General features: G+C 45.5%; 2 protein-coding genes across 2 annotated transcripts; both read right to left on the bottom strand.

The window, feature by feature from the left end:
* Positions 1–10,263: 10,263 nt before the first annotated feature.
* On the bottom strand, positions 10,264–13,324 carry BJ212DRAFT_1445412 (uncharacterized protein; the record flags this gene model as incomplete). The annotated part of the gene is made up of 8 exons (XM_041338112.1): positions 10,264–10,457; positions 10,532–11,179; positions 11,201–11,226; positions 11,287–11,775; positions 11,850–12,145; positions 12,254–12,280; positions 12,327–12,599; positions 13,100–13,324. The coding sequence occupies 8 exons, from the start codon at positions 13,322–13,324 to the stop codon at positions 10,264–10,266; spliced, it is 2,178 nt and encodes a 725-aa protein (XP_041195915.1).
* A 603-nt stretch (positions 13,325–13,927) lies between these two features.
* On the bottom strand, positions 13,928–15,694 carry BJ212DRAFT_1297348 (uncharacterized protein; the record flags this gene model as incomplete). The annotated part of the gene is made up of 7 exons (XM_041332575.1): positions 13,928–14,072; positions 14,161–14,273; positions 14,295–14,393; positions 14,618–14,626; positions 14,986–15,132; positions 15,194–15,314; positions 15,486–15,694. 7 exons carry the CDS (start codon positions 15,692–15,694, stop codon positions 13,928–13,930), a joined length of 843 nt encoding a protein of 280 aa, XP_041195914.1.
* Between the last annotated feature and the right edge of the window lie 722 nt (positions 15,695–16,416).

Raw genomic sequence — 16,416 nt, 5'->3', positions numbered from 1 at the left:
TTCCCCTTTCAACTCTCTGCAAAAGACCGACAAATGACCCGGTGCATATTCTTTGCAAACTCTGCAGTAATACGCAGGACAGTTCTTGTGACGATGACCGGCGATGTGGCAGTTGCGACATACAACGTTGTCGACCGGCGAAGTCTTTATGACTGTGACGGACGAGGATTGGTTTGGGGGGGACGGTGACCATGAACGTTTAAGAGGTGCCTTGGTGGGGGAGACGGAGGCGGCTCATTTAGCAGCGAGGCGGGAGGATCTTCGTTTAAGTGGGAGTTGTCGTGTGGTGCGTCTGACCGGGTTAGGAGAAGGAGAAGTTGGTACATCAAGTACGGCAATAGGAGGGATATTATTATCTTGATGCTCCTCGGTGTTTGCAACAGGAGCTGGCGGTGGTACGGGGATAGTGACGTGGGGTGAAGGTGGTCGTGCGACAGGGTTGAGAGCAATTCGCTCAGTGACAATATGAATGGCTTCTCTGATAGTGTCTCTTGTTTCTTCTGGTAAGAGGCGGATTGCGGTGTTGCGAATGCATATGTGAAGGTGGCGAAAAATGGTTTGATGACGCTCATCATCAAGAAGGGTGGCGGTACGTTCAATGAGGCTGGCATCTCTAATGATTCTGATTATAAGACTGCTAGAGATCGCTCCTCTCTCTCCAAGGAGGTGGTCTATCTCAATAGCGTACTGTTGGGAAGTGATAGCAGATTCAAACAAGGCACTGGTTTCGACCTGATCAATAATGGAGAAGTAGTTGGTAAGGGTAGAGTCGTCGGTCAGGGTGAGGGTGGTGTCGGAAGTCGGTGGAGAGTCTGCGGGGGGTGATGCGTGTCGTACTAGGTTGGCGGTGGTGGCGTTCTGATAGTCTAGAAGTGTCAAGGGGTGGGCATTTCCTTCGGCGACGGTGTTCATGGCAGCAGTGAGTTCTTTGATGCGGAGGATACAAAGACATAGTCGTTTGATGTGGGACATTGTTGGAAAGTCTACAACCCATGGGCCCTTTTATAGGCATTGAGAGTATCGGTGGCATTAGTTAAGTTTCCTTCTGGAATCCACTCGTTGCTAGCGGATGAATATCCTTTCCAGGACACGAGATAGCATCTTCGTTTACCCGTTCCTTTGTGCGATAAGATTGCATCAATCTCATATTCTTCTTCGTTATCGATGATGTCAGGTGGTGGGTCGTGGAAGTTCAGTCCATGAACTTCTGTCTCATGATAGGACGATAGTTCAGAAGCGTGGAATGTGGGGTGAACTTTCCACTGAGGTGGTAGTTGGAGTGTGAATGTGATGGGGGACAGGACGGTGGTGATTGGGAATGGGCCATATCGTTTAGGAGCAAGCTTTCGTGAAGGTAATTGTGTGATCAGGTTTTTCCCGGATAACCAAACCTTATCTCCAATCTTCCAGGGACGATACTTCTGTCCACGAGTTCTTTCTGCCATACGCTGCATTGCAAGGTTGTGGCAAGAGAGCGCTTCTTCTCTAGATTTTTGGAGTGAGCGGAGTCTGTCCGCTGCTGCGGGAACTGTGGAGTCAGAAAGAGTGTGTGGAAGGGCTCGCGGTTCGTATCCCATCATTAGGAAAAATGGCGATGCATTGTGAGAGTTGTGTTTCCGGTGGTTGTGGACGAATTCTGCCATGGGGAGATGCTCCACCCAGTTTTCGGGGTTATTCCGACAATAGATCTGGAGATATGTTTCCAACTCTTGGTTGAGTCGTTCAGTCTGACCGTCGGTCTGGGGATGGTAGGCGGTTGACGCCGCTATGTCGTACTTCAAGAGTTTGGCAAGAGCGTGGGAGAACTTGGATATAAATTGCGGACCACGATCTGAGATGACCTTCTCGTGTAGGCCGAATCATCGATAGACGTATTTGAAGAATTTGCTGGCGACCCCTTCGGAAGTGATAGTCTTGGTACAAGGGATAAGAATTACCCCCTTCGTAAGCCCATGGTCGACCACGACCATGACAGAATCAAAACTGGCGCAGGGAGGAAGGTCGGTGATGAGATCAACGGAGACCTGAGCGAATGGAGCTGCGGCGACAGAGGGAATAGGGATGAGGGGAGGGGTCGTCGGGTGAGTGTCAGACTTCATTTGCTGGCAGAGGGCGCAACCCTCAACATATTTACGAATGTAGGTGCCCATGGCGGGCCACCAAAAATCACGTTTAACCAATTCTTCAGTCTTGAAACACCCAGGGTGACTGGCAGTGGGGTGGTCATGACATTGTTCTAAAATGAGACGCCAACCAGCGGGGCGGATGTAGGCGCGGTCCTTGTAGTAAAGGATATCGTCGTTAATTTTCCAATCTGTGAGAGCAGATTTCATAGGAGGGAGAGACAGGCCATCCAGCGCATCGGAAGCGGCGGTGAAGATGGGATCGGGGTCGGAGGGGTCAGGGTTCACGAGTGTGGTCATGAGTTCAACGTCAAGAAGTTGGACGAACATCGAATCTGGCAAGAGGGTTTCATTGGCATTATCATCCAAGGAATCTGATCTGTGATTGGGGCGGCAGGAAAGGGCATCAGGAGCAACAAGTTTGGTTCCCGCAACGTGGTGAAGTTCAATGTCATAGCATGACAGGATTAGCTGCCATCGAGCTTGTCGGCGAGTCAATTTCTGGGCTGTCCTAAAATATAGAAGGTTCTTGTGGTCGGTGAAGACAATGATAGGATGGGGATTTCCTTCCAGGTAATGATGCCATTCCATTAAGGCATGAATAACCACAAGAAGTTCGCGATCAAAGATCTGGTAGTTTCGCTCTGCGGGGTTCAATGTCTGAGACAGATATGCGCATGGGTGATAGACGCCATTATCATCAGTCTGGAGCAATACCGCTCCAGTGGCGACGAGAGATGTGTCAGTGGCAACCGCAAATTGTCTAGAAGGATCTGGGTTTCGGAGGACTGGTTGCTTCAAAAAGCATTCCTTTAGTTCAGCGAACACAGATACACATTGTTCCATCCAAAGGAACTTGACGTCTTTCTTGGTGAGGTCGATCAATGGTCTAGCAATGTCGGAATAGTGGGAAATGAAGTTTCAGTAGAAGTTGCAAAACCCTAAAAACAACCGGACTTCTTTCACAGTAGTAGGGGCAGGCCAATCCCGAATACCGCTGGTTTTGGCATCGTCCATTGCTATGCATCCAGGACGGATAACCATCCTGAGGTATTCCACTTCTTGAGCGTCAAACGTGCATTTTTCCGGTTTAAGGAAAAGTCTCTCTTGCCGAATTCTTTCAAGGATGCGCCGGGTGTGTTTATGATGGGAGGGGAGATCATTGGAAAATATTAAGATGTCGTCCATGTATATGATGAGCCATCCTTCGTTAATCTCTTGCTGGAACGTTCTGTTCATGTACGCCTGGAAAGTGGCCAGGGAATTGCAAAGACCGAAGAACATGACGTTTGGCTCAAAAAGCCCGTATTCTGTGGTAAAGGCAGCTTTCCAATGATCTTCCGGATGAATACGGATATTGTTATATCCAGACCGGACGTCCATCTTCGTGAAATATTTAGCACCATGTAACCGGGCGACCAGGGAGAGCGGTAGTGGGAGTGGGTAGGCATTCTTGACGGTCCATTCGTTGATATACCGATAGTCTTGACAAGGGCGAAGATCTCCGCTCTTCTTTCCTACGAAGAAGAAACCGCTGGCTTGCGGCGATTTTGATTCGGAGATAAATCCTTTCTGAACGTTTTCATCAATGAATGCTTTAACCGCTGTACGCTCTTTCTCGGATAACAGGTACACCTTAGATGTTTTGGGAATAAAACCGGGTTTGGTCTCAATTCGGTGGTCTATACCAGGTCGTTCTGGTGGCAATTGGTTTAGACCGTCCTTTGCGAAGATGTCGGCGAAGTTGTGAAGATATGAAGGGACGAGTTCTTCGAATGATTTCTTCTTCTGTTCAAGCCCAGTGGCTAACGCAAACTGTTGTGCTTTATTGCTGGTCTTAACATATTCGGTAGGCTGTGGCAGGGGTATGACCGTAGGTTTTTGTTCCGCAATACTGGTACCATCCTTTGTTAACGGAGTATCCATTGAGATGTTGGTGATTACCCGGAGCTCGGCGGCATCAATGGGGTATTCGACCAGGAATTCGTCATCTTCTAGATGGTAAGTGGCGACTTCTCGCACAGGTGGTGCGTAATCTGCTGTCCATATGTCATCTTTCGTGTCAAAGGAATCATTGTCATCGTCAGGAATGGGTTCAAGGTTAGGTGGTATTTCTTCATCTAGAATTTCCTCGATCGTGGCTTGGGGTGCCGGTTCTTTTGATGGCAATATGACTGATTCTGCAGGAGGCGCCTTTGGCAGCACTACAACTGGAATCGGGTCAGCTCTCTCGTTCGTCTGTTTCGATTTTCGAAACAGAGGAGGGAGTCCGTTCTTCTTTCATTCTTTGTCGACTTCCTCTTCGATCTGATCACTCTTCTCTGTTCGAGAGAGTTCTAGTGTTTCCGCCTTCCATCAGATTACTGGGTCCATAGCGCGTAGCCAAGGGATCCCTAGTAAAATCTGGTCACGTCGACCAAGTCGCGTGATGTTAAACTTTCCGATCATAGATCGTTTATCTATCTTGACTATGAGGACGCAATATCTAGTGATAGTGCCCCCCTTCGCGTAACTTCCATCCGCAGTGGTAACTCAGAATGGTTTCGAGAGTTTGTGCGTTTGAATTCTGTGAGTTTTGACAAACTCTTCGGAGATGAAGGTTCCAGCGGTGCCAGAGTCTACAACTGCTGTTGTTTTGACGGTTCTTAGACAAGTCTTGGAAATGAGGGAAATGGGGATGCAGAGTTCCTTTCTGATTCCAACACTTTGTACAAGTCTAATAGGTACTTCGGAAGATACTGACATCGATCCAGTCTTCCACATCAAAAATCCTCGGCGAGGCGACGGATCGTTGTATCTTCTTCTTCTTCGCTGTCACTAATTTCTTCCCTATGGACTGGGATATTCTTCTTCTGCGGGCATGCTCTAGTGAGATGGCCTTTCTGGTGACACGTAAAGCATAGTCCCTTCTTCATGTGGTCACTTCTCTCGGCTTCAGTGAGCCAGTCTACCTCCATGGCATTTGGGTCATGTCGATCCACGGAGGGTCTAGGTACATATTGTTGTCCCGATGGTCTGGTGGTGGTACGGTGGTTTGATCGATATGCAACCCCTCTTTGGTAGTTACTGTCTAGCCGAATGACGGCAGCAACATACTTGTCGAAATCTACTGGAATGGTTTCCATCTGATAGACGGAGTTAACAATTCCTTTCTTCAACCCGTCATTAAAGAACATGATGAGGATGGCGTCCTGTTTCATGGAAGCCTGCGCAGCGAGCGTCTTGAAACTGGCAATATAGGATGTGAGGTCGCCCGTCTGTCTCAATGTTCGGAGTTTGTTCATGGCGGTTCCGGTGGCATCGGCGGGTACGAAGGCCTCTTTGAACTTGGTTTCGAAGTTCGCGAAGGTTCCATAAGTCTTAGCGACAGAGTTGTCGACTTCAGTGTAGAAGGTCAGCACCCAACCCATAGCGCTTCCTTCTGTCATGTAAGCAAGGGCAGTGATGACCTTCTTTTCATCGGTGTTATAGATTGTAGCGTTAAGCGCGAAGTACGCCTTAACCGCATACAACCATCGTAGAGCCTGGGAGGGACTTCCGTCATAGGTGGACGGGGCTCCGGCTTTCAATTCTGGGGTGTTTGGGATAGTGGACATCCTGAGCGTCTGGTCAAGTGATGTTTCTGTTCAGGGGAACGTTCTCGTTCTCTCGCTGAGTTCTTCTGAGTTCTGTATAACCTCTCTTGATGGAGAGGGTCGAGTTGGACTTTAATCTTTTGTTACAGCGAACTGTAGGTCGACTAGGATGGGCACGATGATAGGTACTCAATAAGAGCACGCCTAAAGCTGGATTGTGTCCTCACAAATGTAAGGTTCTTAAGGCAAGTCAGAGAGAGTGTCTCTGGCTTGAATATTGGTTATCAGACGACTTAGGATTGGAGGTCCTAAGCGAAGGATAGTTCAGGTAAGACCTAGTAGATTAAAGTGAAGTTCTATCTAGGTACATGTCAGGTTTATATAGGCGTAGACTCTCTAAGCATACGTCATAGGTCGAGTCAGAGATAAGGATGAGTCATCTAGACGTCATTGGTCGAGTCAGAGATAAGGATGAGTCATCTAGACGTCATCGGTTGAGTCAGAGATAAGACGAGTCATCTAGCGATGGCGCGTGGCGATCGTGATGTAATACAACAGATATAGAAAGAGAGTCAGTCTAATGATGGCATGGCGAAGTGCGGTCATGACATAGTACACGGGTAAGAAGAGAAAGAAAATAGGGGGTAGTCATGCCTGTAACATATACCACATTGTAGTATGGCTTCAGGGCTTTCATTTGAGCCCTACACCGTGGGAATCGGTGGAGATATGGTGGAGACATAAGGCTTATAAAATGATGACTCATGTGGACAGTTTTTTGAGTGTATATTAAAACTATATAAATCATTATTTATGACACCACAAAAATCATACCACTATTATATAAATTATGAAGTGGTGTCATTATGTTATTTTATGACTATATCTAACTATATAAACCAGAATATCTCATGTATCATAGTCATAATTACCATGAAAGCCATCTCCTCTGCTCAAAGAGATAATATCCTCTCTGTCTTATGCTGGCCTCTCTGCTCACCAAATTTCCTCTAGAACTGGAGTATGCAAGTCCACTGTGGCCAAGTTTATCAAAAAAAGCCACCAAGACAAGGAAAACTCTTGTGGAGGATGTTCATCCAAGCTTACCTCTACTGACAAAAGGGCTATTATCTAACATATCACTACAGGAAAGGCTGATAATGCTGTCCAAGCCACCCATTATATCAATTCCACCATCACTACCCCTGTCTCTTCACAAACTGTGAGGAATGTTCTCAAGGCAGCTCATCTCAAGGCAGTAACAAAGAAGAAAAAGCCTCTTCTCTCCATCAAACATAGGCAGAGAAGACTAGCCTTTGCCTTAGCTCATTAACACTGGACTGTAGAGGACTGGAAGCATGTTATATGGTCAGATGAGACCAAAATCAATAGGATTGGGTCAGATGGGAAGGTATATGTATGGAAAAAGAAGGGAGATGACCTAACAGACAGAGAGGTTAATGGGACTATCAAGTTTGGAGGAGGTTCTTTAATGGTATGGGGCTGTATGGGATGGAATGGTGTGGGAATGCTTGCTGAGGTTGAGGGGAAGATGAATGCTGAGCAGTATGTGGACATTTTAAATGACCACTTGCTGCCTAGCTTGGCAGAATTAGGGATTGATGAAGAAGATATCATTTTCCAACAGGATAATGATCCCAAGCACACATCCAGAAGAGCTAAGGAATGGTTTGAAGAACATAACATCAATGTTCTTGACTGGCCAGCACAGTCTCCTGATGTCAATGTCATTGAACATCTCTGGGGAACACTCAAGAAAAAGCTTCAAGCCTATGAAACCCCCCCCTAAAGGAGTATAGGAGCTTTGGGAGAGAGTAGCAGTGGAATGGGGAAAGATCACAGCTGAGGATTGCCAGAAATTAATTGAGAGTATGCCTAGAAGGATAGAGGCAGTAATTAAAGCCAAGGGAGGTCATACAAAATACTAGAATACCTGGTTATTATTGTAAAATACTTGAGTCAAAAAACTGTCCGCATGAGTCACCATTTTGTGAGCCTTGTATCTCCACCATATCTCCACCGATTCCCACGGTGTAGGGCTCAAATGAAAGCCCTGAAGCCATACTACAATGTGCTATAAGCATGTCCTTGAGGCATTTGTGAGTTCTCACACAATATCATAGATAGTGAAAAATGTCAAAACATGCAGATAGTTTTTTGAGCCACTGTATATGTGGCTTTGTCTCAGTGCACTCACCCAGAGAGAGTGTATGCTATCTTTCCAGAGCATGAAGAAGGCTCAAAAACAACAAATGTAGTGTATAAAGAAGTGCTTAGAGGCCTTACAGATCCTATTGATGATTGATGTACATAGAATTGTACTTTTAGCTGCTCAAAAATGTAGATTTCAAGTTTTCAAACTTCCACTATGATCATTAGTAATGAGTAAGCCAAGGTGCTGCAGGCACCTCCCAAAGGAGCACTTTGCGCTCCTTTGCCTTCCTGTGCCAAAGGCACAGTGAGTATTAGGATGAAGCCAAGGCCAGGAAGCTAAAAAGGAGCATGAAGCACTCCTTTTGCTTCCTGTGCCAAAGGCACAATGGGTGGTGGACTAGTCTATCTATAAAGTAGGATGCAATGGGTGGGAATTGTCTCACTAGCTCACATGGCTTTCACATAGATACACTTAGCTCGCTTAACCTCTTTTTGGGAATCTCATGTGGCCTGGTCACAGGTTTTCGAGCTCTGACTTGATACTGTTGCCTGTTCAAGTGCAGCACATGTCAATAAATAATTGATGAAAAATTGAATGAGAGAACAGGGGAATGGGGGAATGGGCCAAAGGTGTGAGTGGAGCGAGCACTTTTGGTCTGTTCCCCCATTCCCCTGTTCTCTCATTCAATTTTTCATCAATTATTTATTGTACATGCTAGGATGCAGCCAAGGCCAGGAAGCCAAAAAGGAGCATGAAGCACTCTGTTTGCTTCCTGTGCTGAAGGCACAATGGGTGTGAAGCTAGTATCACTTGTGGTGATACATCATCTGTGGATGCCTGTGGTAAGCCAACACCAGGGATATATCATGGCTGGGTTTTAATGAGTGTAAAATGATATATCATATTGACAATATGGACTGAACATGATGGCTGATATTTTCATGAAACCATTACCTCCAAAGATTTTCCACAGTCACTGCCACTCCCTTGCACTTTGTTTGTCCCCAAATGACACCAGTACTGTTGGACAAGATGCAGATGACATGAAGATCTAATTGACAACAACAGCATCTGCAAAACACTGAAATTATCACTTAGCTTAACCGTGTTGTAGGGAATGAGATTTCTCTAGGCATATATCGCCCATATTATGACTCACAACAATTGGTATAGTGTGCGACTCACCATCTATGACTTTCCCACAAAATGTGCCAGAGGTGCAATGCTTTCCTGCACTATGCGATGCATTCCTGTGCACACGCTTAGCATGCTCTTCCCACACTTGGTCACACTTTGTTGCACAGCATCCTGGAGCATCCATCCATCATCCAACCAGTTCCCTAGTGAGTTCTTTCCTGTTTATTCTCACATCAGACCATATTTAGCATTGTATGATACATGATTTCATCATGGACCCTTATTTACATTATTTACATACTTAGAGCGCTCCCTATTTGCTTCTGAGCCCTGGGAGTGTGCCTAGGCACAGCTTACCTGTGGCCTAGGAAGTTTTCATACATCTACCAACCACCACAGAATACAGCTACCACCATCATGTCACTTAGTCTCTAGAGTGAGAATCTATTATCTTCAGCCAGCATGCATTAGTTGTTGCCCTAGTTCTCAGTTAGAATCTACTATCATCAGTCACCACTCAGCAGCCTCAGTTTATGTCTTCATGCCATCTTTCAGTCTTTACACATCCAAGCACCACACATGCTCTATTCCCACGCTTTGCACACCTATGCACTCAACATTCCTGTGCACGTGCTTTCAGCACGCTTCACCAGAGTTGACCTGATATCACCCAGTGGATCTTGCTTTCTTTGCTTCCCTTAAGGGTCAAACACATCGCTCAGTGCACTTTAACCAACACCTAGAGAGTCAGTAGGCTTTCCTCTCACCACCAGAGTGAGAGCCCCTTCTTTCTTTCTATAGCTCTGCAAGCCTAGCAGAGTTGTTGAACCTTCAGCATTACAAACAATTACAAACACTTATGACCTGTGTAATGGGCAGCTCTGATTGGTGGAGATGCTGGATGGGCATGCAAGATCTTGGAGTGACATGATGGCTCGCAAGATAATCAGGATAATCTTAATCATCATGTTCAGCCATTGATTGAATCGCACTACCACAAATGAAAACAGGATTTGCTATACTATGTAGACAATCATGATGGCTCACTAGTAGTCTCTACTGCATCTAAAGCTACTGCTAATGCATGATACATCTCTTTGTCTGCAAAGTTGTTAAGGAAAAAATTGTCAAACAGCTCCATTGACATGTTACTCCTGACATTCTTGTTCAACAGTCCTTCATAAACAGATATCAGCTCTACTCCACGAGTGACATCAGTGAGAGGAACGATAACAGTCAGTCACTCTCCATATCACAGATGTGAAAGATCAGCATTCCATGAGCACTGGACTCTCCACATGCCTGTCAACAGCTCTGGATCTCCTCCAATGAAATTGAAAGGCTGAACAAGCATGAAGACTTGATTCAGAAATGCTGGCACTTCTGTGGATGAGTACTTCTTTGTGGTCAGTTGGAATACAGCACACACTTGAGCTACAAAGGGACCTGCAGTAGAATACACTCAAATGTCAGTATCGTACATGAAAAATAAAGAAGAAGCACACGTGTGCTTCCATTACTCTGGCCAACAAGCATGGCATCACAGTGGCCAGAAGGAAATGCTTCAGATGGAGGGTCGGCCTGCATGACTTGACTGGGCATGATACTGTGTTCATTGAAAGTGGAGTGAAGTTGAATGCAGAATTTGTACCAGACATTGAACAACAGTTGATTGAGCTGAGCATTGAGATCTACATGACCCCTCATAGTGATGAAGTTGTAAAAGACTGGTAAAAAGTCAGGAATGTGATACAGTGATTGGAGATCAGACGCAGCCAGGTGTTTGCGACTGGGATTGAGAGTAACATTGAAGGCAACCCTCACATCATCAGACATGATCCCTTTCAGAAAGTGATTGTGCACTGACCATGGGCCATGCAGACATTTCTGAGCTTCTGGGTTAATATGGGATATCCATGATAAGGCTGGGTCAGTGTCCATAGCAGCGACTTTGTCATCTTCCATAACAATTGCATTGATGAGAGGATTGCCTGATTGGTGCGAGGCTGCAGTAGATGATGACGATAAGAGTGTGTAAAGTTCAAAAAGGCATATAGCCTCTTCCTGATCAAGGATTTGTGCGATCTGTTTGACAAAATCCTTCTGGCAACTCATCTTTTCAAAGGGATGCTTGCAATGTGTAATTAAGAGACACTCAGAAACATCAGCTGAGTATTGCATAAGTGAACCAACATGCTGGATGATATGGGCAAAGCTTTGCATAAGTTTGAGTTTGGGAATAAAAAAATCATCCTTGACCCCGCCTTTTCCTCACCGTGCCTCTGCTGTAATGATGGCATGCTTATAATGATGAAACTCGTTTAGTGCATAGGTCATGTTGCAAATGCTGGTGAGTGTGTGAACAGGATTCTGGGCGAGATAGATGAAGTCAATCATGGTGTGCACAGCATGGATGAAATTGGGAGGGGCAGCTCCCCACATTGTAGGGACTATTGTGCGCTGGATATCCCAATGTTCTCTTCCTGTCATCTGTTTCACATGAGAGACACCCAATCCAAAGTGGCATACCCCAATGCGCTTATGCTGGCTCCTGAAATGCACATCCAACTTGTGACCCATAACTTCTTTAATCCACTTCAAAACGTGGTCGAAGAAGAATTTAAGGAGAGTGTGAAGAATTTTTGGGGTGAGGAATTTTGCTGGGTTTGCAGACCTCCAATTCCTCCAGAATGGGAGGTGTATGCCACTCAAGTGCAGCTTCTTTGCTTCTTTGTTGAACTGGTAAAGGTCCCAAGGATTGACCCTAGTGCAAAGACCTCGTATGAGCTCATATGTATCTGCACCATTGCAGGGGGGTGTGGCACAGTGTCCCTGAACTCCGCCTGATTGGCTGTTGTGATAGGAGATGAATTCTTTGTGATGCATGCTATCATGAGTTGCTCAGGGAGATCGCTGATATGGCTAATGAGGGGAGTGAAGCAGTGATGCCAGTGAGCCAAAGGATTGGCCATAAATTCCCCAACATGTGCTGCCACCTTAAGATTTGACATAATGAAGTCCACACATCTGTGCCATAAATGTGATTGAAGGAGTGTTTGGTAATCTGAGTTCACCAGGAAGGTTGGCATTGGCATGAATGCCACACAGCACCAGGCATGTGATGTGGCCTTCATCTGAACATCCAATTGAATATTTCCAATGGTGAGGAATAAGGGATGCATTTCAAGTCCACCTGTGTGTCATGTGATGGGGGTCTTGTCTGAAGCCATGATTATTGGGACGATTGTAGCTCCTGGAGGGAGCTGGTCCTAGAACGAAGGGTTAGTTGAGGTTAGTTATGAATGAGACACGTACTTGTATAGACCAGGCATCATCTGATGTCCAGAATTCTCCTATCTCTCTCTCTGTCCCATTGTGGATGATATGGGGATCATAGCACATATGATTTGCATAGATGGGATTCGCAAAAAGTTGTTTTGTGACCTCCAAAGCATCCCTCCAGATAAGGTAGATTGGTTGTATGGACTCATAGCCCTTGATTCGTAATTCTGTACACTGCCACTTTGGTCCACACCCAGGAAGTGATTCCAAAAAAAAGAACAACTCATCCTTGGATTTGAATGACAGCTGCTCTCGTGTTTTGAACTAGAAATGTTTATCATGCTCAATGTGAGGAAGGAATAACTACAAGAGTCCCCACACTCATTCTAGCTTGAGAAATTGATCAATCTGAGTCTGTGAAAGGTTTTCAACCAGGAACCTGCCAAGCAACCATTCACCCAGGCCATCAAAAGGGTACCACAGATTGGCTGTTCATTGAGGCTGAAGATCATGTTCCTGCATTTCTTGGAAGATATTATGGGGAGGTGGGCGCTCAGGAAGTATGTAGTGGTAGCCAGAGGTAGGGTGGTATTTTCCTTTCACATTACTTTCTGGTGCTCATTTCAATCCTTTCAGTGCAGGGAACATTTCAGATGCAGCCATATAACATGAATCTGCACTGTTTAGATGATCCACGATAGCCTCATGAGATTCATACTGCTTCTTGCAGATAGGACATGAGATATTGGCTGTCCTAGGAGTAGCACTGGAAAGGTGTCAGATGCAATAGCGCACACCAAACTAACCTCTATGGACCCAAAATGTCCAGTTCTGAAGGCATCAAGGTCATCTGTAAATTCCTGGAAGAAACCTGCATCATTTGGGTTGTAATTTCCTGGCTGTGGTTGCTGTGTAGTTTCTGGTGGGTTGAATATGATGAAGTCTGCTGCAGCAAGTCTTCCATTCACCCAAAAAATGCCTAAGTCTTTCATAGTCCAACTGTAGAGTTGGACTATGAAAGACTTAGGCATTTTTTGGGCAAGTCAAAACTCAATACAATAACTTATTGTTGTACCATCATAGGCCCACCATATGCAGCACATCAACATTGTGTAGTTATAAATGTCTCCCACACGCATTGCTCTACATAGGTCCTACTCTGGACCCACACCTCCTCCTTCTAGTCCCCTTCATTGCACCCAAGATGATATTGCCAAGTCCAACAATGTTCTTTCCTTCAATAGACCAAAGGGTCATGACCCATGTTTAGATGATGTCTTCACAATAATGGAGAGCTCTCCTTCAAGCATAACGGATTCACAGTATATGATTCTTTTAATGCCTAAGTCAAGAGGTTTCCCTTATCTTAGGGACTCTCTTTCTTCCAGGAGCTCTCCCTCTTCTGGGGACTGTCCTTCTCTTGAGGACTTGGGTAATGGATCCATTGGACCATTGCATAGCCTGAAGAAAGCCACTGGATATCAACCCTACAGGATGCTTTCCACCAAAGAAGAACACATGTTTGCAAACATGATAGGAAGACATACTATCTGTGATGATTCAAGCAGTTCAAGCAGTGACACGGTAGGATATGGCTACTATATACAACATTCTGAGTAACACTAAATTTATTTCTAGAATTTAAACATCTTTTCATGTGGCATAAGGTCATTCAATCGAGAGGGAGTCCACTGTGTGCTAGCATACAAGGAAGCTGCACAAGAGCACAGATGGGCTTGTGTTGAGACTTCTGCTTGGGAAATGGAGGAGATGAAACAGCTGCAGCAGGTCATCGAGTATATTGGTGATGCAGAATGAGACAAGTGAGAAATTGCAGCTGGTGAAGCCGAAGTCTTCAAGCACTTACTGATCAACTATGATGAGCAGCAAGCATCTGAAAATGCTGCCCATCTCACAGTCATCTGTCCTAAGGAGCAATCTAAACTTGATGTTATTGATGACGAGCTTGATGAACTCCAGCTACATGCCATCTGAACCAACCTTCTGATCATCAAAGATGATACTGGCACTGGTGTGGTAGCTGATAAATCCGACAATCTCCAAGCTGATAAGGATATCAGCTTGGGCACATAGATCAGTCTGATTATGTGGTGTGTACAGTCCTTAATTACATTGACAGATGCATTGATAAAGCATCTTATCAGTAGAGGAGATTGGGTACCAAATCTTAGGTGCTCAATGTCATCAGGTGCCATATTCCTATCTTTCAAATCTTTCAGTTCTTGGTGGTGTATTCATCAAACCCCTTTTTCAATTCAATGATAGATGGCGTCACATCAACATGTGCTGTCCCGCATGTATACCTTCCTTACCTATTCGAGAAATCCATTATGATCATCACCACACTTGTTTACACCAAGTGATCAGCAACCTAAGGCATGTAAACTGACTCATAAGAAACAGCCTCCACCAAAGTCAACTCTCTAGATCCACACATGCCACCTGCAAGTACTGCCAGAGGTACTGGAGGACGATGAAGACGCAGTGCAGTAACCAGGGTATGTGTTCCATGATGGACTTGGCTTTGACTCAGCTGACTACTCGCAGAATTACCCAGTTGTTAGACAACCTGGACTTAATATCACTGGGAATCAATCCAGAGACCAAGTGGGCAGTACAGCAGAACAACCACCATCCATCATCAATGATATGAAATTCTCCTACAACTCACCACCTCCCCAGCATGTGCATCCCCAGCACTTGCCTCTCCACCATGCACCTCCCCAGCATTTGCCTCTCTAGCATGCACCTCCCCATCACATGCCATCACAGCACCCCCAGCAATCGCACCCTGACTACTACATGAGGCCACCCGGCACTACCATTATACCACCCAGCTACCAAGAGGTGATAAACTCACCTCAAAGGTCTGTGCTCACTGGGGAGTACCCCAGGACATCTGGTCCTGATTGGAATGTTTGAATCAGACATTGTGACCCATCGAGATTCAAGGTTGCGTATGCACTTGCACCAATGTGCTTCCATGACGATGTACCAGGCCTATTCATGGATGGCATGGTACTTGTAAGTCTCATTTTATCTATGCATTAATTTTTTATTGATTGAAACCAAGGCTGTAGGCGACAATTCAACAGTAGAGAGGACACAAACACAGTGTTTCATGCTCCCTCCTATTGCACCACCGAGGGGAGTGGCTTCTACATCTTCTACCTCAAATTTGCAGCCTCAGCCTGCACCTGCATCCACATCATTGGCTCCAATTTTGTGGCCCACACCCACATCCACACCACCCAGGACCTTAGCAGGATCATCTTCATTACTAACTGTTCAGCCTCAGCCTGCACCCACATCCACATCATCAGCACCAATTCCACAGCCCACACCCGCATCTGCACCACCTGGGACCTCGGCAGTATCATCTTCATTACTAACTGTTCCCCTGTCCTTTGCACCCTTGGACTCTAATTTACCCTATAACCCCAAAAATAACACTCATAAAGAAATAGCCAAGGTGGTGAAGAAAAACCTGATGGGGAAGGTAATCAATTTTTTTTTTTTAATCATTGTTTATTATCCATTGGGGCCATGCCCTATGGTAGACAAAACATACAAGTATTTTACTGTTTTTATAAACTATTTACTTCTTTCGGTTGTGTGGTGTACAATCATTGGTCCAGGCATAGTGCAAGAACGTTTAAGGCCAGCTAAAGGCGATATGGTATAGGGGGCCCAGTGTGGGTGCACTTGTTCATTCTTCATCTTCTTTGTCATCTGCCGGTGGCATTACATCACTGAATGTCTGCTCTAGCCTTTGTGTGCTCGCAATGAAGCGTAGCAATGGTTTGACGCATTTCTTGTGGTTCAGGAGGTTCTTGAGATGACTTGCTAGGGGGCCTAACTCATTGTGGAGTGCTAGTCGTTGTCTCGTGTACTTTGGACATGCTAGTATGAAGTGGTGGACAGTCTCTTCTCATTGGAGGCACTGTTTGCAGGTAGGGCTGGGGACTTTCATTATGCGGTGGAGGTGTTTGTTCAGTGGTGCATGCCCTGTACGGAGTTGGAACAATAGAGAAGAGTGGCATCTTGGCAGCCATTCGACTAGCTTGGAGAAATGTTTCAATGGGGCTGTCATGTCGAGTTT

The sequence above is a fragment of the Suillus subaureus genome (assembly GCF_016647635.1).
Source record: "Suillus subaureus strain MN1 chromosome Unknown BJ212scaffold_7, whole genome shotgun sequence".
In the NCBI taxonomy this organism is placed as follows: Eukaryota; Fungi; Basidiomycota; class Agaricomycetes; order Boletales; family Suillaceae; genus Suillus; species Suillus subaureus.
Note: the sequence above shows the minus strand (reverse complement) of the source record. Positions and strands in the feature narration are given on the sequence as shown.